The sequence below is a fragment of the Sinocyclocheilus rhinocerous genome, unplaced genomic scaffold (genome assembly GCF_001515625.1).
Source record: "Sinocyclocheilus rhinocerous isolate Xijiao unplaced genomic scaffold, SAMN03320098_v1.1 scaffold730, whole genome shotgun sequence".
In the NCBI taxonomy this organism is placed as follows: Eukaryota; Metazoa; Chordata; class Actinopteri; order Cypriniformes; family Cyprinidae; genus Sinocyclocheilus; species Sinocyclocheilus rhinocerous.
In genome coordinates, this window is record NW_015670605.1 from 97581 (window position 1) to 122442 (window position 24862).

A 24862-nucleotide genomic window follows, 5' to 3' on the forward strand; every position below is an offset into this window, starting at 1 on the left:
ACACGTCACTGGTGGAGAGTGTGAGCAGCAGGTCGTCAGGTGGGAGCTCAGCTTTGTTGGGTGATTCTGTTTCCACGATCGAAGCGAGCATAAAAGATGTTCAGCTTGTCTGGGAGTGTGGCATTACTAGTTGGGGGGTGCAGAAACAAAAAACAGAATTGCAAGATGTAAACTTGGTATTGCAAGGAAGTTTATATCATGCAATTCTGAGGGTTTTTTTTTTCTGAATTTTGAGGGGAAAAAAGTCAGAATTGTGAGAGAAAAAGCCGAAATTACCTTTTATTTTTTTAATCACATGGCGTACACATGCTATCATTCTTAAGAATTCAGTTTAACACAATTCACCATTAAATGCTCTATGACTCACTTGTAAGGACGTTTCAGGTTTTTGGATTTGTTTTCAGAACATATGAAATAAAACAGTTTGTTATGCAAGTTTAGTATAACAGAGTTTATTCTGAAGCTCTGATCATGGGAAATCAGTGACAATATCTACACAATTACGCATTGTGTATCTAAAGCTTTTTTAATAGGATGCATTAGTTCACCTTATAGGAGAACATGCAGTGCTGTGGTTTATTTTTTTCCCCTATGGCACTATTCATAGACAGCCTTTTGAAAATCAAGGTTGGGACAACCTTGAAAATCTGTTAGGACAAAACGCAAGCTCACTTTATCCCATATATTTATCCCATGCACATAATGTTCCTCAGTCATTACAGAAGCGGTGAGTGGAGGTCCTCTTCAGACAGCGTTTCTTGTGTTTCACAGTAGAGGGTGTTTCTTTGTAGTGTAACTGCAATATATATTATTAAGATTGAAAAATAAATCCTTAAAAAACTAGTAGCATTTTATTCTAATGAGGCTGAAGTGGAAACGGGATTGTTGCATGAGGAGTTCAGCACTGAGGCACTTTTCAGCAGGTTCTTAAATTGGACGTTCACAAAGTGTTCTACCTCAGCCACACATGGTCATGAAGAGCCACTACACAACAAAAGGAGAATGAGTGATTAGTGTTCTGTAAATAGTTTGTTTTGACATTTGAATATCAAGAAATCAAGCCAGAGCACCTCAGATAGGTTCATCTCAGCCGTTCCTGTTCCATCGTTGTCCAACTGCTGAAAAGATCCTACAAAGGAAGTGCAAGACTATGAAAAACACACTGGGATAAAGTGTTTCATATTTAAAAATATAACTATATTAAGAGGCACCATGTTATACAAAAAGAAACACGTACTGAACATGGCCTCCAGTTTGATCAAGCAGCAGACAAAGTTATCGAAATCGATGACCTCGTTCTCAGCGTATCTGGCTACAAGGATCTGGTTGAGTCTGTTATTGAGCTTAAAGCCTGTAAAGAAAGTTAACAGGATGTCAGGATGGTCTTTCAGAGAAAACCTCAGAGTGACACTCGTTTATGTAATTTATTCATGTATATTTACATTCAAAATTTGGGGTTGGTAATATTAATATTTTTTATGTAATATGTATAATATTTTAAGTCTTATGCTGACCAAGGTTGAATTTATTTGATCAAAAATACAGTAAAAACAGTAATATTGTGAACTATTATTACAAATAATATTATTAAAATAATTGTTTTCTATTTGAATTTTGTAAACATTATTTATTCCTGTGATACAAAGCTGAATTTTCAGCAGCCATTACTATATTTTTCAGGATTTTTTTGACAAACAGACAGTTCAAAAGAACAGCATTTATTTGAAATATAAATCTTTTGTGACATTATAAATGCCTTTGTTCAATTTAATGCATCCTTGCTGAATAAAAATATTTTCATATGATGCGATTTCAACTTTGGAGTGTTACAAGCTCTTGGTGCATAAAGAAGATCTGTAAAGTTGCAAAGACTAAAGTCTCAAATCCAAAGAGATATTCTTTATAAAAGTTAAGAGTCAACGACGCCTACCTAAAACGGCTCGTTCTAACAAGCCCCCACATGTCTACGTCACTGTGTGGGAAGATTTGCATATCTCCGCCCAAATGTTCACGCAAAAGGCGGGGCATAGAGGAGAAACAATAATGTACAGTATGTGGAAAATAATGTGTTTTTTTAACTTTAAACCGCATAAACATTTCATTACACCAAATACACAAAATAATGTTCTTTTTAGCAACATCATATGACCCCTTTAAAAAATCATGACTCACAATAAATATTTATGAACACCCTTCATTCACGTTTTTGCACCCTGTTTGTGATCGTGTGCCAATTAATGAAATGAGTGCCTCTTTTACCTGCTGATTCTACAGCCAGACGCATCTCATAAGAGCTCATAGTACCAGACTTATCAATATCAAACTCTCTGAAGATCCCCTGAGTGGAAAAGAAAGCATGAAATATTTCTTTTGAACACTATATTAAAGAATCTATAAAACAAATCATATAATTTGCAAATCTCACCCACTCACCAGCAACTTCCTTACTTTGTTCCAGAGGATCTGAAACTCTACTAAACCCAACCGTGCACTACCATCTTTCTGATGAACGGAGTCAAGAGTAAAAACAGATGCAGGTTGTTTGATCACAACTGGCATGATGTTACTTACCACAGAAAATAATTTAGCAAGCCAATATACCAGAATAAATGTTTCTTATACGGTTGACATATACTTCTAAACTTTCTGCACAAATTTTTACTGTCATCGGCATTTAAAGCCAGTAAACATAGCATATGAACTTCATGTTTCTGATTTTAAACATCCAGAATTTCTTAAATATAGACTTCCACTGCATTTGCCAAGGGTGTATGTTTGATTTTGGCATTGGTGGGGACATAACAGCAGACACAGACATTTAATTGTTTGATCAAAATGATTGTTAGGGACAATTTAGTAGTCACTGGATATTGGTAGGGACATGCCATAGTGTCCCTACTAAATTACTGCTGTTTTTTTTACCAACTCAGGAATGAGTTAAAATGATTTTCCATAGTAATCGTCAGAATGACAGATGTTGTCAACGACCTTAACTTGTATTTAACCCAGAATACTCTTTTAAATAGTGAAGGATACATCCAAGAGGTTGACCATAGTTCTGCAGGACTCCATGCTGAAGCCATCTGTCTTTAGATCCTTGTCTGAGAGAGAAACGGTTCATTCAGATTAGATAAACAGGTTCATTTTGACTGCACTGACCCCAAGTGTAAGAAAAATTGTGTGTTACTCACGTTTGGACACTACTCTGTTGAGAATAGTCCTGAGTTCACGGACAGATATCTCCATATCCTAAAACAAGTAAAAATGTTCAAAAGTTATTATTTATTTGCAATATTCTAACATTAGAGAACCATTTTTTATCTAAACCTAAGCTTCTCATTCAAAACAAAAAACGCTGCTTTATATATTCACTCACCTCTCCAGCCAGCTGCGCAAACAAGGACTTGAAAGAGTCATCAATGTCATCCTCTGTAATTTCTGCCTACAAGAAAAAGCAAAAGAGCCATGTTTATTCAACAGTCTAAAGAATACAGCATCTCATTTTTGTCTGAAGGTTTATTTGACGATGTAGATCCAAAATCTTACCTCATCCTCCAGGTCAGCTGAAATCTCATCATCCAACTCCCTTTGAGAGAGAGAGAGAGAGAAAAACAACAGATTAAATCGTTATAGAATAAACTTTCCAGTTCTGCAAGAAAACGCGTAAAGCACTTAAACAAGAACACACACTCACTCTGTCTGTGACTGCTTTTCAGTGAAGACTCGTAGGACAAAATCAGCCTCTTTGCTGGGTTCAAAGGTAGAGGGGACGATGATGTATTCACCGGGAGGCAGGCGGAGACGAGTGCTCACCTCCCGCAGGTTGATGAAGGTCTCAGAGCGGGCGCACGATGAGTGTGTCAGGAAGAAGTCCTTTTTAAGGTGCACATTCTGACAGCCTGCATACTGCAGACAGACGGAAATGACAAATCTGTGCAGTACGCTAAATTATTCCACTGTGAATAATCTAGAGGAAACTCAACCTTTTGTTTTAAAAATAAATGACCTGTTTATGGAAGTATACAAGCCTTAATGATGTAGGCATACCTATTTAACAAACAGATTGTTTACATGGGTTCATACCTCTTCAGGAATCTGCAAGAAGGAGAAAAGAAGAAAACAATTAGGCATTTTTCCCCCTTTCTAAAACAAAGTTATCTATAAACTAAATTTTAACCGATTTTGCTCCTCACCTCGTAGATAGCAAAGCCGATGGTGTGCATGTCCTGTCCGTGGCGGCGGTACCGTCTGCGGTCTTTCTGCAGTAGAGCCACCAGAAAGCTGCAGGCCACTTCTTCATCCTCTGGGTCATCATCCTCCTCCAGCAGTGTGACCTTATACTGTGGATTGATCCAGAATGTGTCTGCCAAATAGTACAGGAACACGTACCAGTTATGGGTTCAAATTCCAGATAAAGCTGGTAGCCGAGTTTGATTCATGCATTAATAATTGTTCAACTTGTTTGTGATATGCTGCTTAATGCACTTCCATTCAAAGGTTTGTGGTCAGTAGGATCGTTTTTGAAAGAAATTAATACTTTTATGCAGCAAGAACACATTAAATTGATCAAAAGTTGCAGTAAAGATTTTTATAATGTTACAAAAGATTTCTATTTCAAATAAATGCTGTTCTTTTGAAACTTCCATCCATCAAGTAATCTGTTTCCAACATTGATAATGATAATTTTTTTCTTGAGCACCTAATCAGCATATTATGATTTCTGAAGGATCATGTGATGCTGATGACTGGAGTAATGATGCTGAAAATTCAGCTTTTCATCACAGGAATAAATTACATTTTACAATACATTTAAAAAAGGAAAGCAGCTATTTTAAATTGTAATATTTTACAATATTATGTTTTTACTGTATTTATGATCAAATAAATGCAGCCTCTGTGAGCATAAGAGACTTTTTTCCGAAGCATTAAAATATCTTACTGACCCCAAATTTTTGAATGGTAGTGTAGATCCAAATATTGTAATTTTACAAGCAAAACTGGCAATTGGAATTTTGATCATATTTTTCTAAACCTATGGCTAGTTGTAAAGCCCACTAATGTCTCCAGCAGTAGAGACGTCCAGTACGACTAACAATACAGCCACTCTATGACCTCAGCTGATAAAATCACTGGATGTAAACAGGGGCCTTACTCACTGGGATGGTTTCGGCAGCCTCCTGCGGTACTACCTCTCCGCCAGGCACCGTGAAAATTGATGGTGTTCCAGTGGCTCAGGTCATCATCAATCAGAGCATCAGGGGTCAGATTACAAATCTCCAGCCTGGAGAACTGCCGCAAAAACTCACTGAACGACATCCTGGGGAAAAAGGGAGCTGTTTTTGGTCTACTGATGTTTCAAGTCACCCAAAAATAAAAACAGATACAGATGAGTTTCTTCATCAAAACAGATTTGGAGAAATTTAGCATTACATCACTTGCTCACCATTGGATCCTCTGCAGTGAATGGGTGCTGTCAGAATGAGAGTCCAAACAGCTGATAAAAACATCACAATAATCCACAAGTAATCCATAAGTCTCCAGTCTATTGATTAATGTCTTATCAAGTGAAAAGCTGCATGTTTGTAAGAAAGATGTTTTAACTTTAAACGGTCGCTTCTGCCCAAAATACGAGTCCATAATCCAAAATAACGATTCCTCCAGTCCATCACCTGTTGTCCTCTCACATCAACATCCACCAACATACTTGTTTAGAACTGTTTTTCACTAAAGGGTGCTTGATCTGTGCATATTTCTCTCCTGATTCTCTCCTGAAGTGAGACAACTTTTTTGGTTTTTATCAGCTGTTTGGACTCTCATTCTGATGGCACCCATTCACTGCAGAGGATCCACTGCTTAGCATGTGATGTAATGTTAAATTGCTCCAAATCTGCTCCTATGAAGAAACAAACTCATCCATGTCATTTTTGGGTTAACTATTCCTTTCATTTTTATTGCTGATAAAGCTCACCAGAACTCTCCATCCTCCATTTGTAAGTGCAAGTCATCCTTCTCAGATGGATCGATTTCGTCCCATTCAGGGGAGCTGGAGAGGAAACATACACAATCTTCTTACTCAATGACTTGGGCTGAACTGAATAAGTTTTTCTGTGTTATTTTTTACTTGTCGCTCCAGGCCCCCGTCCATTCAACCTGACCCCACGGGTTACGGATGCGAATAAGCCTCTCTGTACAACCCCTAAATTCCACCTGTCAAAGAGAGATCACACACATGAAGGCACATATAATTAAACTCCTAATTAAACGGTCTATGAGCCAGATATACTGGGAGCGTTACCTGTTTGAGAGCAGTCACTGAGTAAGCATGACCCTTAACCAGCTTCTTAAACGTCACAGATTCCATGTCAAAGGCACTGGTGATCTGGTACACAATTATAAATAATATATTAATTATATATTAATCTAAGGGGGCTTTCACACTAGCACTTTTGGTGCGCATCCGGGTTCGTTTGACGTCAGAGTTCGGTTGGTTTGGAAAATGTGAACGCTGCTTTCTAAACTCGTGTGCGCACCCACGAACCGTACCCGAGTACGCCTAAAAAGGGTGGTGTGGGGTACGGTTCGTGCGAACTCTGGTACGGTTCGCTTCTGATGTGAAAACATGGAAGTGAACTGCTATTAATGTATGAATTGGTCAAACTGTGTATTTATGCGTTTACTCACTCGCTTTCCTGATAAGCGTGTCTGACGTGCTGCAGCAGAGAGAATTTATATCTGTGTTTGCGCTTTGGAAATGAAACAAAATTTTCAAAATCTGAGGTATAAAAATGAAGCAAGCAAGCATCCATTCATTTTGCCGTCTCCTGCGTAGTCGTTACCTTGCAACAGGGGTAAACAGCTGCCACTCTGATGACGCAAATGTACCATATTTCGGTACCAAAAAACACAGTATGAACACAAACCAGCTGGGGCATGGGGATCAATCGAACTCGGGTTCGGACCAGGCAATCGAGCAAACCGAAGTGTGAAAGCACCCTAAATCTAGAATGATGTACATCAATAAATGTATATCAAACAACGTCTAAAGAAATACTAATTGAAGTTCTCACATCAATAGAGCATCCCAGCAGGGAACCTCTCTCAAGGGCTTTGCTGATGATTCGGTACAGGTCTCTTGGAGCTTTGCGGAGCTCGAACATCTCTGAAACCCCTCCGGTGAAATCCTCAAAACCTTCAGTGGTGGATCCTCCAGAGAGAGCTTCATAGGAGCCATTTAGCCTGGTACAAAACAAACAAACACACACAAGTGAGGAGACTGTGCTTAAACTATGGTAAAATCTTAAATAATACAGAGACAGTCCAAATTTGTAAATGATTCTTGGTAAGAACATATTTTGCTGGCCTACCAAAATGTCTATCAGGACATACTTAGCATAGGCTTTTTCAACCAAGGCACTCCAGAACTCATTTCCCTCTGCTGAATGGACAAACATGAGCTCTCCGTCTCTGACCGGGAGCCGATCATCAATCACAATGTCGACCCACTCACCAAACTGCCAGAACTGCACAACAGAAAAAAGCAAACGTAATGAACTGAACATCCAGATGGTGCACAGTGATCAGTATGAGGAAATGGCTGAGAGGACGCCAGATTAAAGATGCAATCACATTTATTGTTGTTTGGCATCTTTTTGCAGGAAAAAATACGTAATTTTAATAGGAATTCATGCTGGGTGTGTGAAAGACCTCCCCACGCAGATTTGCTGAGTGAAAGTGACTTCTGTGTGCTTCATATTTGGCTACACTCCTGACAATAGACAATTGACCATGAAATATAATATAAATTACAATTGTAAAAAAATGTTTAAAATAATTATTAAAATGAATAACAATAATAATATTTTTTATAAAATAATAAAAAAAAAACATACATTAATATTTGTTTCTGAAACTATTTTAAACATTTAATCATAAATATTTAAATCCAAAACCCTATTTATCTTCAACAAGAACAGTCTAGAGCAGTGGTTCCCAACCCTGGTCCTGGAGGCACCCCTACACTGCACATTTTGCATGTCCCCTTTCTCTGACACACCAATTTCAGGTTTTGGAGTCTCTACTAATGAGCTGATGATCTGAATCAGGTGTGTTTGATTAAGGAGACATGCAAAACATGCCGTGTGCTCTAGAGCATGCAAATGTGTTTCAGAACCTGAAAGTGGAATATTCCAGCATAGTCATCTTGAAAGCTCTGGCCATGAGGGACGACCCTATGGAGGAGTCTTTCATTGAGAGTCAGCGAGGCTATAGCAGCGAGGAGCCAGCAGTCACCTGGCCAAGAAAAAAAAAGACGAGGCAGGGTGAAATATAATAAAGCCACTAATTCAAAAAGCAATTTAAACTGCAATACCAAAATCCCTGAAAAAAATGCTTACCAATATTTTGTCTTTTAATAAAACACAGCAGTTGAACTACCAATCTACAGCCAGCAGGGGGACAAAGAGAAAGGGGTGGGGTTTATTTTCTCTGTGAGGCCTGTGTGAAACCCATTCCTGTCAGATCTCCACCTCAGAGCAGAGGAATTTTTCACAGCCAAAGAAACCATAAGAGGCCAGTGGCAGGCTGACCATACACTACCACTGCTAGTTGAGTTTTCAGTTGTTTTGATTTGAATAATTCCCATTAGTGTCATATGCTAGTTTTGATGACTTTTCTATTACTGTAAAACAGAGAAAATATAACTAGTAGGTGTGTGCAGACTTTTGCCTGGAAGTGTAACTTATATAACTGATACTAGCTTATACTAGCTTAATAGCAAGCAAAATATACTGTACAAGGGCGGTAACATAAAAACTAAAAAAAAAAATATCTGACATGCACATTGATTGAGATAAGTTGGCACAATTACAAACATGCACTGACTCAAGGTCAGTGGGAAGTGGATGAGTCATGCAGACACGCCTCAGGTCAGTTATATGAGCTGCTCTTTCTGTGGTAACTCACGCTTTGAGCTTTACAGCCAAAGAATCATTTCATCCTGCCAAGAAAACACTTAGAAACTATGCATACTGATGACTTTTGTACAACCAGAAAACTTACCCAGAGCTCCTTGACAAATGTCTGTCCGTGATGCTCCACCCACAATGAACTGAGGATCATCACAGAGCTCCTGCAGGAAAGGAGGGATTAGAGGGGCTGAGAGTGGAATTGGGCAACCCAAAGATTTTTGTATGAATAAATCAAGACTTTATAAGAATAGTTCAGCCAAAAATGAAAAAAACCACCCTCATTTTGTAACAAACCCATATGGTTGTTAATTAATTAATTAATTAATTAATTGCATGCAAGGGAAAAATGTTAAAAAATCTGTTAAATTGTGTTTTATTTTTATTTGGGGGGGGGGGATCAGTGTATGGAAGAGTGTTATTTTAGCATCATTAGGATACTATTATAGTTTAATAATAATAAAACGTTTTTATTTTTGTATTTTGTTTTCATTGTAATTTTAAAGTTTTCAGAATTTTTTATCTATTTTTTATTTTTGTTCATCGATATAGTTTAAAAAATTTTTTTTTCAGTTTTAGTTGTATTTATTTTAGTACATCAAAAATATAGTAAATAATAATAATAGTAAATAATTAATAATAGTAAATAAAAAAAAAGTTGCTTTGTCAACTAGCTGAGATAAAATAAGTTTAAGCTATTTTATTTCAGTTAACATTTATTTTATTTCAAGTAACATTTTTTATGGTTTTAGTTTTAGTTAACTATAATAACCCTGGAATTGAAAATAAGATATTTTCATGTATTATGTAAAAAAAAAAAAAAAAAAGACAGGCTTTGGAATGACTGCCACTCCTATGTTGCCAGAGAAACATACTCATATTCCGTAAGGAAATAACAATGAGCCATATACATGAAGCCACCTTAGAGGAGGAATAACGTGTACTCTGACTAAGTGTGTCTACAGAAACATCCATGTGTATGTGACTTTATAATCGGGACAACAGCTGCAATAGAGAGAAAGGAGGGGTCAGTGCAGTTATAAACATTCTGACTATGAACTGCAAGGATTGGGTGGGTCATGTGACACTCAAGACTGAAGTGATGGCTGCCTGCTGAAAATTCAGCTTTGCCATCACAGGAATAAATTACAAATTAACATATATTAAAACATAAAACAGTTGTTTTGAATTGTAATAATATTTCACAATTTTACTGTTTTTACTGTATTTTTGATCAAATAAATGCAGCCTTGTTGAGTATAAGAGACTAAGAGGTAGTGTAAAAAGAAATCTTTTCCCCTCACCATAGGGCGCATCCACTCCACACCACGGGTTTTAGAGGTATACGGGGCAAGTTCTTTGAAGCCGAGAGAGGGTGGTTCGGCGGGGAAGCAGGGGTCTTCAAACAGGTAGCCCCCTTCCAAACACTCCTGTTTGAGGGCCTCAAAGTCCTGGTTCTGGAAGTGTAAAGCCTGCTCAAAAGAGCCCACGCCATCTGCCTTTAGCCTGTTAGCACTGATCTGTGCCGAGATTCCTCCGTATGAGAACATGCTGGAGTCGTGAGATGCAGAGCGGGTATAAATGGCAAAACTGATAGCAAAATGATTCATACAAATACTTAAATAATTTTGTGTAGACATTGAGTACATTGCATTGTGTTTTGGATAATAATAATAAATAAAGACAAACAAAAAACTCTTGAATTGACATGTAAATGCAAATTATGCACACTTGCTTTCAGAAGACCATACACTCTGAGAAAAAAAAAGTACAAAGCTGTCACTGGGGCTAAAAATGACATCTTCGTACCGTATTCACCCCTAAATAGTACACATTAGTATCTTAAAGGTACATATTAACACTTTAAAAGTACATATTAGTACCTAAGGCATATATATTAGTACCTTTTAAAAGGGTACTGCCCTATTGACAGTTGTACCTTACATGAAGGTTTATGGGATATCATCACCATGACCAAAACAATGAATAAAGTGTGTAAAAAAATATGTAAAGTATTTTTAGTACTTTGTGGTTGTTAAACATTAGTGGAACATGTTAATGTGATGAACTCGACAGTTGGTAATTGCAAAAATGGCCCAAAAAATGTTTCGTTAAGAGAAAAGTTGTCCATCATTTGCTTGCAGATGCTACTTGCTTTGATATTTAGTTTCTAAGGCAATTTTACTAAATATTTTAACACTAACTTTAGTGTCCAAATACAATTTGGCTCCATTGAAGGCTGTGGGCATCCGTAAGATTACTAAAAATTACTTAAAAATATTATTCCATATCAATAAGGTTAAAAATGCAAACAAAACAGATGCAAAAGGTCTGGTGTTAAATGCTGTCTTTGATAACTGTGATGAATGCTGCACTATTTGTAGACTCATAATCTGCTTTACAAGAATCTCACTCAATTTTTAGACTTAAATATTGGTATGGCAAATAATTTTATGTATAGACTGTCACAGCATTAGCATCATATTTCTTTTATCTCTCAGTATCAATGACTGCATTGTGCTGCTGGCCTCAAAACTCTCAACAGACTGAGGGCCTCCCATTCATTTCAACACAAATCACACCGAGTGTAACCACATCCTGCATTGTATTTAAATAAGCGTACTAAAACTATTAAAACTAAGAGAAATCCACCACAGAACCGTTTTTAAACCACAATCATAATATGTAACATTTTAAAAAACACTTTTAGTGGCGATTTATTAAGTGTCTATGGTTGTTCTGTACATTATTTCATTTCTAAAATGTATGGCATGCCAAACATTTTGTCGTGTTGTCTTAGTAACTCCATTCAACCTTCGCAAATCACTGCGGTTCATTTAATGATTAATTTCAACTGCATTTTCGAGCGACAGTACATAAGCCTAATACGTTTTCAAGCTTCAATACGAGCATAACATGCATATCTGACACTGAATAATGTGTTCAATGCGACAAACTAACAGCAGGCCGACGGAGTCCAGCAACACGGACAGAAGAGAACGAAATAAATCTCGACAGGATTCACTGAGGGCAGAAATACAAGAACCGCTAAACTTGCCTTGCAACTGTGTCCTGTCAGTCTCTTCTCTGTGTGGGATGTGTGATATATACAGTTATATTCTCCCGAAAGATAAGCGCTGCACTAGTGTATTAAAGCTTGTGTGTGTGTGTCCAGACAGAGTCCAGAGGAGGCGGAGCGATAAACACTGAGACCGACAAGTGCACTTGTCACGAGATACCGGTAAAGTGCTTTACAAATAACGGGTCCGTATTATGGTGGATTTGAGAGGATCCCTTAGTTATAATTTTTCTAACGGAAATAAAAACAACACTATCTATAAATAAGTATATATTCTTTTTACATTCTTTTATGCATCATATCACAGCATATGTTATTTGTATCAAACAGTAGGCCTACACTCTAAAAAAATGCTGGGTTATATTTAACCCAGCATTTTTTAGAGTGTATATTTCAACAGTGATTTCAAGTATGTCTATAGACTTTTCAGACTATAGACCCTTTTCAGCGCTGCGCTTAAGTCCTATGGTTCTGTCATCCGTTTGTATTTCCATAAAGGTAAAGGTAAGTTCGTACGAGTTTATGAATAAACAGCTCGTTTTAAAATCTTCGCCAAAATACAATTTGAGGCAAACATCAAAAGATTGTGTAGCGAAAATTACTGACAGAAATTCTCAAGAAGTCGACACCCCTGATAGCCACTAAATAACATGCACACTGGAAAATCATGGTACAAATAATAAAAGATAACTTTATTTGTTTCTCTACAGCAACAAGGCTGTATATTGTATGCATATAAATTCCAAATGGTCCATAATACAAACTAGATTTAAATTTACACAAGGAAATACCAGTGCTTGCAAGGCAGCAAAGAAAACAAAACTTGGTTTCAGGCTTGAATATTAAATTTCATCAAAAAATATAAAGTTCACCAAAAACAAACAACAACAACAAATAGATTGAACAGATTCTGTGCATTGAATCAAAATTACAGCTTTGTGGCTTTTAATACCACCTGCAAAGATTATCAATAGCAAATCGTGTTTCTTGGCTGTTATTATGTGGCTGTTTCCCCCCCTATGATACATCACATTTAATTTTTCACACAACAAGTAAAACATCCTGAGTTTGTCAAGCGATTTCATTAGGTCTGTAATATTACTGTTGGTTTTACATTTTCTTGCGCTTGCTTACAAAACCAAGATGCTTGATTCATTGCCAGAGCATTGTCATGTAGTCGCTTACTGGCCAAAAATGTTCACATCCAAGTAGTGCTGGGCGGTATGACCAAAAATTTATATCACGGTATTTTTCAAAATTATACCGGTTTCACGGTACAAGACGACATAACACATTGAAAGACATTTTCAAATTCTACTTACATTATTAATTGAAAGTAAAAAAAAAAAGTCTAAAGGCCTGCTCACTCCAAGAATGATTACTATAAAGATAACTATATTAGCGTCCACACCAGCGGACGATATCGTCTGTTTATTCTAAAGTATGTAATGTAGTGAACAACAATGCGGTCAACAAACCTCAAGTAATTCATAGCCATACAATTATAATAAAAAAAAAAGACCTACATTGAAACCTGTAATTAACACTCTTGAAACATATTTCAACCAATCAGGAAAAAAAAAAAGAGCCGTTCTTACTGAACATCATCTCCAGGCGCATCACACAGGACACAAAGTTATCAAAGTCGATCTTCATGTCTGCGTCTCCATAGCGTGCAGCCAGATTCTGATGAATGCAGTCATTCAGAGAGAATCCTGTGCAATGATTACCAATAAATCAAGTTACTTTGAGGTTACTTTGAAGTTTCACTTGCTGCTCCTTCATTAAAAACTCATTTTAAAACTAAAAGTTTAAATGAAGGTCAACCTGCTTGCTTTAAAGCCATTCGCATCTCTGGTGTACTCATACAGCCGGACCCATCCATGTCATTCTTCTTATAAATGACCTAAAAAGACAAGGATTTTAGCCCAAGACAACCCATCAGGTTTGCAAGTAGCATTTTTGAATTTCTATGCCACACTTAAGACAAACTTACCAGATACTTTTGAATTTTCTTCCAAATAGTGGCAAACTCAGCTAACCCTAGCTTACCATTGCCACTTTCCTGCACTAGAGTTAAGTCAAACTGCTTATGACTCTCAGAAATACTGAGAAGTTAAACAGAAATGTATCTTTAAACTACTTGTAAAGGATACATCCATGAGGTTCACCATGACCCTACATGTTTCCAAACTGAAACCATCTGTCTTAATATCTGTTCCTGTAAGCAGAAGACAAATTGTTTACTTAATGTCTTTATGAATACAATGTATATATATATATATATATATAAAGAAAAGACTAACTTTTTGCGACTATTTTGTTGAAAATTGTTCGCAGCTCAGTGGCAGAGATCTCCATGTCCTTAGGGAAGAGCAAACATTATTTTTATATTTAATTGGTCAAACATGTTTCATGTTTATCAAGGTAATTCATGAACATTATGCAGGGTCTAAAATAACTCACATCTCCTGCAAGTTTAGTAAACAGTCCCCTAAAGCCAGCATCAACCTCATCTTCAGACACTGCCTCCTGAGGAGTCAGAAAAGAGGTTATTGATAATGTTCACATTAATAAAGTCAATGGTAGCATTATAAGAGGAACACAGGAAAATGGGACTTACATCTTCTATGTTTGCCTCTACAGGGTCATCACATTGTCTGGAGGAAATAAGAGAGACAGAGACAGTAGATAAACCTACTGGTGTATCACATAGAAAGGAGAATCTCACAGGTCATACGGCACCCCTTCTTATAAAAAATTTATAATAATAATAATATATACATATAAATATGTAATCAAAAAACAAATATATATATATATATATACACACACACACACACACACACAGACCACATTTATCTACTTTTTTTTATATTGACCAACTATTTTTGTGACTACAAACTCTAGGAAAAATAAGAATTTACGGTCATAAATAAATAAAGAAAGAAAGAAAGAAAAACAGCAAAAATAACAATTTCCTTCAGACCACAGAATTATTTAAACAAAAATATTATTATTATTATTAATAATAATAATTACATGTTTTGTCATTTCTTGGCAGGTTTCTTAGGACCACTTGTAATAAAGTAATAGAGTTTTGGTTGATCATATGTTGAAGACACTACAAGTAATTTAAACATGGTCTTATCAAGAGCTTATCAAAAATTGTAGATAAAAGCAAATGTTTAATAGTTTTAATAGTTATTTTATTGCATGGGGGTTTTATTTCAAACATATAATTACATAAATTCAAATGTAGAATTCCTTGAAGCTGAACGTAATCTATGGACAAGAGAGTTCGCTTTTCAACAAATTACTCTCTCCTATGTTTGTTCTGCTTTAAAAGAATTAGATGTGAATAAATCGCCAGGTCCTGATCATATTGCTCCGTTGTTTTTAAAACTAGTGGTGACCGCTGTCGTGTCTGTTTAATCTTTCATTATTAACTAATACATTCCCTAAGATCTGGAAATCAGCATTTGTAGTTCCCCTGTCAAAAGGGGGTGATCCTTCTTTAATGGATAACTATAGACCTACATATAAGCTCTGTATTCTCTCAAAACCTTTGGAAAATCTAGTTAGCAAACAGTTGACACAGTATTTAAACTGTCATAATATTTTGTCTATTAACCAATCCGGGTTCCGTAAAGGGCTTAGTACTACTACGGCCATTTAAAAAGTTTTGAATGACATTGTGGAGTCCTTAGATAATAAACAACATTGTGCTTGACTTTTTATTGACTTATCAAAGGCCTTTGATACTGTGCATCTTGACATATTATTAAATAGGCTTAGATGGTAGGACTATCAGAAAATTTTGTTTTGTGGTTCATTGCTTATTTAAAGGGAAAAACCCAATGTGTACAGATAGAAGGTGTTCAGTCATATCCTCTGGAGGTTGTTAAGGGAGTCAGCATATATATATATATATGCTGAATAATAATGGCCCCAGCACAGATCCTTGTGGGACTCCCTTAACAACCTCCAGAGGATATGACTGAACACCTTCTATCTGTACACATTGGGTTTTTCCCTTTAAATAAGCAATGAACCACAAAACAAAATTTTCTGATAGTCCTACCATCTAAGCCTATTTAATAATATGTCAAGATGCACAGTATATATATATATATATATATTTCTTCCGACTTCTCAGGGGAGCCAAATTACTTCAGTGTCAGAGTACAAATACCTGGGTATTATTATTGATAACACATTACATTTTGGTTCACACATTAAGTATTAGAGGCAAAAATGTAAGAAAAAGTTAGGGTTTTATTTTAGAAATAAGTCATGCTTTTCATTCAATGTGAGGAAGAAATTAGTGTCCGCTACTTTTCTACCAGTTCTCGATTATGGGGATCAGCATGCTCCCTCTTATCTTCTTGCCTCCTTGGATGCATTGTACCATGATGCTCTGAGATTTATAACTAATTGTAAATTTTCAACACATCATTGTGAACTATACATAAGAGTTTTATGGCCTTCTTTGAGTATTCGGAAAAAAATGCATTGGTATCTATTGATATATAAAGTCATATTGGGTTATTTACCATTTTATCTCTGTTGTTTTATTCAAAGGACTTTGTCTGGCAATTACTCAGTACGTTCTCAATCAAATGATAATCTTTGTGAACTTGGTAAAACTTCCCTTAAATATGCTGCCACTTCAGATTGGAATCTTCTCCAAAAGGAGATGAAGTTACAAAACTTGGTGACTTATAATTATTTAAAATCTTGACTACGTAATCTAGAGAGTGAATTAAAGGGGTGTAATTGTTTTTAATTGGTTATATGTTTGTATGTCGGTTTTAGTACTGTATGTTGTAACTTTGTTGTTTATTTGTATATGCAGACTTGGCTATCTTGGCCAGGACACTCCTGTAAAAGGAGTTTTTCCTTTTGGCACTCCAGTGCGTCTCTTTCCTGGTTAAATAAAGGTAATAAAAAAAGAGACAATCCTTACTGCATCTCAGACTGTTTCTCAGAGAACACACGCACACAGAAGTCTCCGTTCTTGTGCGGTTCGAATGTGGATGGGACGATGAGATATTCTCCAGGAGGAAGTTTGAAGCGGGTGCTGACTTCTCTAAGGTTGATAAAGGTCTCTGATCGAGCTTTCTGAGCATGGGTCAGGAAATAGTTCTTATCCAGATGAATGTCCTTTTGCCCGTGGAACTGCAATGAAGTGATCAAGAACCAAAGGGACAATAAACCAGATTCATACATTTTCTGAAGAAAATGTGAGTGGTGTTTGCCTGAGCAAAAGTCAACACTACTAGGGTGTTATGGGAGGTTACCCGGCAGTTGCTGGGGTGGTTTGGGGGGTTCTAGGGCATTACTAGGTGGTTTCTTGGTGCTTTTGAATGTTTTTCTGTGGATATTATTGACCAGTATTTTTAGCAAAATATATTTCAAATGCTTCATTATTACTATTTATGTTTATTCTCTCAATTTTCAGAAATGATTTTAAAGTTATTCCATTGTGCTCACCTGAGGAGGCACCTAGAAGAAAAGAAAAGGAATAGTTGTATAAACAGCGCCCTTCACAGGTTATGTCATTAAATTTACAACAAAAGAGACATAAACATTTGTATCTTAGCAACCCCACCTCATAGATGGCATAGCCAATGGTGTGCATGTCCTCTCCAGACTTCCTCAGCCTACGCCGGTTCTTTTGGATCAAGCCAATCACAACACTGCAGCCCACTTCATCATCATCAGGATCATCATCTTCCTCCTCCAATTTGATCTTAAACTGAGGATTCATCCAGAAGGTGTCTGTGGAAGACAAATAATTAAGATGACAATTAAAGCAACAGGTTACAGTTTTTTAGTCTGCATATTTCACATGAATTTTTTTCACATATGCTACCATTCAAAAGTGATTTTTTAAATGTTTTTAAAAGAAGTCTCTTATACTCAATCAAAAATACAGTAAAATCAAAAGTACAATGAAAACAGTAATATTATATTTGATAAATAAAAAATATAGTAAAAGCAGTAATATTGTGAAATATTATTTAAATTGAAAAATCTTTTTCTATTTGAATATATATTAAAATGTAATTTATTTCTGTGGTGCAAAGCCATTTTATTTTTTTACAATTTGTACAGTGAACAAAAAGTTGACTCTGCCACTGATAAGACAGTCCCTCTCCAAACTTGAGCTGATGCTGTTATGTCACGCCCACTTAAACCTTTTGGTCGGTTACAGAATATAAACATGCTTACATGGATTGTTCCTGCATCCACCAGCCGTAGAGCCTCTTCTCCAGGTGCCATCAAATTTACATGCACTCCAGTGATTGACAGAGTCAGACGTCAGCGTATCTGGGGTCAGAGTGCAGATCTCTATGCGAGAATATTGCCTCACAAAATCTGAGAATGACATCCTACACAAGTGCAAACAGGTAGTGAATAATTGTGCCAAAAAGAGCTTCAGTGTTGCGGTTGTATGGTTTTTAACTGAATTTTACCAGAACTCTCCATCTTCTGCTTTCACATTCTCACGTTCAGACGAATCGACAGCATTCCACTCAGAAGAGCTAAAATACGCAGACATAATTACGGTCAAATTAGGTCCAGCTATATTGTGAATATACTACTGTTTAACACTACAACAGCTTCATTACAAACGTATGCAACGGCATGATATAGTAAATATACCTCTTGATAAATTAATATTGTTTTGAATTTTTGGGTCTTACTTGTCACTCCAGGCCCCCGTCCATTCCACCTGACCCCAAGGATTACGAACTCTGACCAGCTTCTCCTTTCGGCCTTGGTAATTAACCTGACAAGATTATAGATAGATTATACATATAAATGTTAACAAGTAGAATGCTACTTTTAGTGTATGTCTCCTTTAACTAAGCAAATGCACAGGAAATCATTTGAATTTATTCTAATCCAAGGCATTATCTGAACAGTAATGCAAAGGGAGCCTAAAAAAATGAAAGACACTCAGATGACGAACCTCGATTAATCCAGTAAGAGAGTAGGCATGTCCTTTCACAAGCTTCTGATAAGTGATGGCCTCAGAGTCTGCTGCATTGGTGATCTATGTAAAATAAGCATTATTTTACTGTATCTTATCTGACAGGATTTTAATTTTTGGGTGAACTAATCCTTTAACATCAGTTTGTGTGCTAAAGAGCTCATACATCTATGGAGCATCCCAACAGAGCTCCAGATTCCAGGGCCTTCCTGATGATTTGGAAAATGTTGGACGGGGCGTGTTTCAACTCGTATATTTCTGCAATCCCACCAGTGAAATCCTCAAAACCTTCTGTGGTGGAACCTCCAGACAGTGCTTCATAACATCCATTCACTCTGAATAAGAGAACACGGTGTCACACATGTGTGCAAAAAAAGAGTGAAACAGACTACCAACATAGGGTATAAAAGTATTGTACAACATTTGTGAGCTACATGTGTATGATGACTGACCACTCTGCAAAGCGGTAACCACATATTTATCATTTAAGGTAAAAGAATCCAGGTTTGCACAAAAATATTGAGCAGCACAACCGTTTTCAGCATTGATAATAATAAGAAATGTTTCTTAAGCAGCAAATCAGCATATTAGAATGATTTCTGAGGGATCATGTGACACTGAAGATTGAAGTAATGATGCTGAAAATTCAGCTTTGCCATCACAAGAATAAATTACTTTTTAAAATATATAAAAATATAAAACAGTTATTTTAAATTGTAATAATAATGTGTCACAATATTACTGTTTTTACTGTATTTTTGATCAAACAAATGCCTTGGTTAGCATTAGACTTCAAAACTTTTAGTTTGTATACATTTCTTAAATTAAAAATTATTATAATTATTTTAATAATTTCAGCAGAATTAATTATAATAATTTTAATAGACTATTTTAAAGCAAAAAATAGACTAAACAAATAGACCGATTCTAAAATGTAAGCTAGACAGCAATTGTGGCTGTAATGATGCAAGACAAACACATTCCAAACCCAACAAAAGCGGAGATTATATGACTCACTTAGCATAGGCCTTCTCCAGCAGGGCGCTCCAGAACTCAGAGCCTGTGGCGGAATGAACAAACAGCAGTTCTCCATCTTGAGTGGCCAATCGATCGTCCACCACCACATCCACCCATTCCCCAAACTGCCACAACTGCAACCAGCAAAACAAATTTACTTAAATTAGGGAGGAATCACAGCAGATTAGACTTAAGATACAACCTCATAACTCATGAATGCTCAGCATCAAGAGCCAAAGCACAGACTGATATGTCTGCTACATCTGAAAGGCCTGTGAATAATCTCTGGCATCACTTACAGTTATGATCCGGAAATTATTTAAATGCTTAAATATAATTAAACTCAGTGGCGCAGCAAAAAGTGGAATTTCAAAATACAGTAAGGCTGAGCACATAGAGGCAGCAAGCAACCTCCCAGAACAAAATAGCAACTACTTCGCAAACTCTAACCCAAAATGCTTTATCAACCTCCTATCAAGGCTTCATTCCTTAAAACGTAATCTCTCTGCAAACATCCCAATTATTCAACATATTTCTCTTCACAGGCTGTCCAAGTGCAATGTAACTTTCATATCTACTTTGTTTACCTGAAAGTGGAAAATTCCAGCATAGTTTTGCCCAAAGCCCTGGTTGGATGGTACGACACGAGCAAAAACGTCTTCATTGAGTGTTAAGGAAGCAATGGCCGCTAAGAGCCAGCAATCACCTGCAGAAAGGAAACTCTTGTGGTTGTGAAAGTTTGATGAACTTTACCAGATTTACATATACAAAGGTATAATCAACGTTAATAAGGAACATTGACATTTTACCAAAGCACAGAAATGAAGAATGCAAATAAGCTAAAGCAGTTTAAAAATATTAAGACTTCAAACTTGAAGGCTTCAGTCTCCATGATTTGTAACTGAACTGGAAAAGAGCAATCAACTACATAATTTTTTTTTTTATGTTCCAGAAGAAAGAAAACAAAAGGGTTTGGAATGACATGAAGGTGAGTAAATAATGACAATATTTTAATGTTTGTGGTGAACTATCCCTTTAAGATAATTTCCCACATGCTCAATTGCAAATGCTGAGATTCAATCCTCCAGCGGTTTGTTTGTAGGCCTACATTTTTTGTCCCGCCCCAAAATCCTGTGCATTCCATAATCTTCACAAAGACGACTCAGTTTAGCTGAATGCCTCTAAATAAACCGCCTTTCAGATTCTTCCACAACATGTCAGCTGACTAGTCTTTGAAATGAGTATGCCCACAACTCACTGAGCTAAAAAACGGTTTCCTTTTCAGTTGAATGACTCAGCTTTCATCTTTCATACATCTATGACAATATGTTCCTGATGATATGATGTGCAACAACACTGAAAGTGTTACTATAGTAACGTTGAAACTGGCAGGCTTGATTTGCAGTTTCCTCAACCAGTACCATAACAATCTTAGCTCTATTTCGCACTATAAAACAATGGACTGAGAAACCATTTCATTTAATAATAATTTATGCCTCTCTGGAGTGTTTAGCGAGGCTACAAGTATTGCATGAGCCTTAAATCAAGCCTATGCACATGATGTGATCTCAAACTGACTAAATAAAAAAAAATGATAAAAAAAAATAATAAAATCAAACTTAAATTAATAAATACAAAAATAATAATTTTTGTAAAGAAATGAATATTTAGGCAAATACACAAAAATAAGTAATTAAGTAAAATCTACAAAAAATGTCTAGCAAATGTCAAATGTACAGGAAATCGCCCTCTGTGTTATGCAATGGTGCAAATCACACCCCACTTCATGAGGATTTCTCCACCCGGCTAAACAGATTCATTGCAAGTAAAACAAATACGCGAGCTGAAAACAGCAGTGGCTAGTATTTTTCCCAAAAAGTGCACAAAGACTTCTCTGATGTGTGAGTACCTACAGGGTCTCATTTAATAGTGAGAATTAGACGGCAGTGCAATATTAATTCATTATGAGAGCGTGCAAACTTGTTTAAAGGGGAACAGAATACTCAAAGACATTGGGTGTGCTTTCTTAAAATGTTTCCACATGTTTAAAGGGGATTTCCCAATAAAGTTAAAATGAATAACAACTCCAAGAGAGCTTCATAAAATGCAAGACATATTTGGTTAATCTCACACAAACACAAACACAAACACCTTGTGGACTTTTAAATCAGTTAGATCTGCATCTAGCAGGGGCGTTTGCTTACCTAAACCTCCTTGGCAAATATCTGTTCTTGTAGCCCCTCCAACAATAAACTCAGGATTGGAGGTCAGTTCCTGCAGAAATGGTAAAAAGCATTGAAAATGTGTTCTATGTTGCCAGTTTTCCATTTAAATACTCATGGGATGAGTCATGTGTTGGCAATGGCATATTTTGCCTTTTATGAAAATCACATTACCAAGAGTTGAATGCTTCATGCCACAATGACAAAGATAGATAGATAGATAGATAGATAGATAGATAGAGACGCATTTTACCTAGGACATGAACTGGTTACCTACATGATGCATTACTTTGATAAAACTACATTTATGTTGCTTTGACAGGAACTCACCCCGGGTCTTTTCCACACAACACCTCTGGTTTTTGGCGATCGTGGACCGAGTTCGTTGAAGCCCAGAGATTCGGGAGCGGCTGGGAACGTTGGGTCGCAGAAAAGCTGCCCACGGCTCAGACACTCACTTCTCAGACTCTCAAAGTTCTGGTTCAGGTACTTCACCGCATTGGCGTTCGTTCCAAAGCCAGCCGCCACGGCTCTCTTCTTGGCGAGTGTGGATGCCACGCCGGACATTTTCTGACTTTTTGCCCTGTGCTCCTTTGCAGCTGTAAAGCGTGACAGTGAAAAATTTCTGCATTTATGCCTTCACCCACTCCTCCTTCTAGGACAGGCGTGGTCCTAAGCCTGTAATTTTTGGGCCGTTCACACACGCAGAGGACGCGTTCTGCGTTCTTTTATTGTTTAAAAACAGCTGGACGCAGCACAGCGGAAAAGGAGCAGAACGCTGAACGTCTTTGCTCTTACACTGGAAGCGTATACACTTTTTTTTTTGGTTTATACCTCAGACCGCCTTTGCTGAGGGAAAGGAGCTTCAGCTAGGCTTTCTGGTCTCCTGGCTTGGACAAGTCGGTCTGTTGGCTGGTTTTACATGGGTTTGAGCACTTTTTATCTGGACATACTGCTTTTCAGTGGGAATGGTTCCAGGGGCATTTCTAGCCTTTCATTCAGCACTGGGGCATACTTTGATATATTATGTTTAAAAAACTGTTATGGACATAAATTGTTTTTACCTGCAGTTCAGAATCGTTCACAAGCTGCTTGTGCAGATTGTTTTGTTTCCAGCAGTGGGTTGTAAATATCCACCTCATCCAGCTAATATCCCATACTTTTTTTGAGTGAGAAAGTGCGTGATTTGTCCGTACAAACGCAACTGGTGCTATCGTGTGCCTCAATTAACGACTGTAGTGAAAATGGCCTTCAGATAACTTTAATACACTATTAAGTTAACATAACTATATTGCTGGTGCAGTGTATTACTGGTGTGCCGATTATGCTGTATTTCCTTTCTTAGCTTTAGGATAATGGTTCAATTATAAAATAATTTCAACTCGAATGAATATTTCATGTCCTCGTATTTATTTATTTGGTGAGTCGCTGCATAAGCCGGATAATGTACAGTCAACCAGTCGTTTTCGCATTATCTTTTACATATTTTGCATAATATCCTATATATTCACAATCACAGTTCTCCCAAACTGTATCTAGTTCATCATAGGGCTGCAGAGATCTATGTTTTCATGATGGACTGCTGCTGCCCTCTTGTGTTTTGAGCACAATTCACACAAACGAGGAATTGAAGACGTACTTTATTTTTATTTTTTTGTGTAACAGTTTCACCAGTAGTTCATAACTCAAATGTTATTTTATTGTACTTCAAAAACAACAACAACAACAAAGAGAGAGGCTCACTCATGGAGGAAACATATAGACGGCCTTCCTTCTACAATAGCTTAAGGCATTATAAATAATATAATATTTTATTACAAAGTAATATAATATATATTAAATTTGAGAATAAGTTAGGTCTGCCAGAGGAAAATATAGTTATTTTCAGCTAGGATCATTTTAATGCTGTCTGAAGTCTTTGATCTATCTAAAGTTACATCCCATGCAGTGCTTGATTCAAGTCTTTTTCTGGCTCCTCCAAGTACCAAGTTCTTCCCATTAATTTTGAAGCTTGCCCAGCAGAGGGAAGTAGAGTGTCAGGCAAACACATTGAAACTCTGAGGCCTATATTAATCGTTTACCAGATGTGTCTGAAGCAACCTGACTTGTTCAGTGCGGTAAAGGATAGGGTTACTTTTCATTTCATGAATCGATCTTCTGAGACATGAATCTGCAGCCTTCGGATTTAAATTATAAAACATTAACCAACAAGGTCTACACGACGTACGCTATATTAAATGTATCCGTTAACATTTTGTGTGAGAATAAACACAAACATTATTTCATTGTATGAAGATTTGTACGACTCTCAAACGTGCCACACGAGAGCGCGCCATTTTTAGTTGAAGAAATGCGCGTTTAAAGGGATAGTTCACCCAAAAATGAAAATTTGATGTTTATCTGCTTACCCCCAGGGCATCCAAGATGTAGGTGACTTTGTTTCTTCAGTAAAAACATGCACAGACAAATCCAAATTAAACCCTGTGGCTCGTGACGACACATTGATGTTCGGTTTGTGCGAGAAACCGAACAGTATTTATATCATATTTTACCTCTAATACACCACTATGTCCAACTG

At 36.8% G+C, this 24862-nt stretch overlaps 2 protein-coding genes across 2 annotated transcripts; both read right to left on the reverse strand.

The window, feature by feature from the left end:
• Positions 1–271: 271 nt before the first annotated feature.
• On the reverse strand, positions 272–12146 carry LOC107734280 (calpain-1 catalytic subunit-like). Its single transcript, XM_016546202.1, has 22 exons — positions 12022–12146; positions 10268–10514; positions 9058–9127; positions 8171–8289; positions 7387–7520; positions 7068–7236; positions 6296–6379; positions 6122–6207; positions 5969–6043; positions 5157–5317; positions 4194–4363; positions 4084–4095; positions 3695–3906; positions 3547–3586; positions 3377–3442; positions 3192–3249; positions 3037–3101; positions 2434–2502; positions 2260–2338; positions 1238–1351; positions 1071–1129; positions 272–984 (listed from the first exon to the last, which is right to left on the reverse strand). Exons 2-22 carry the CDS (start codon positions 10511–10513, stop codon positions 958–960), a joined length of 2115 nt encoding a protein of 704 aa, XP_016401688.1. The 5' UTR covers position 10514; positions 12022–12146; the 3' UTR covers positions 272–957.
• Positions 10701–22886, reverse strand: LOC107734257 (calpain-2 catalytic subunit-like). Its single transcript, XM_016546171.1, has 20 exons — positions 22615–22886; positions 22267–22336; positions 20650–20768; positions 20063–20196; positions 19212–19380; positions 19025–19108; positions 18756–18841; positions 18525–18593; positions 18280–18440; positions 17657–17826; positions 17539–17550; positions 17012–17223; positions 14666–14702; positions 14509–14574; positions 14349–14406; positions 14199–14263; positions 14039–14107; positions 13870–13948; positions 13641–13757; positions 10701–10717 (listed from the first exon to the last, which is right to left on the reverse strand). The coding sequence occupies exons 1-20, from the start codon at positions 22849–22851 to the stop codon at positions 10701–10703; spliced, it is 2031 nt and encodes a 676-aa protein (XP_016401657.1). The 5' UTR covers positions 22852–22886.
• Positions 22887–24862: the final 1976 nt, after the last annotated feature.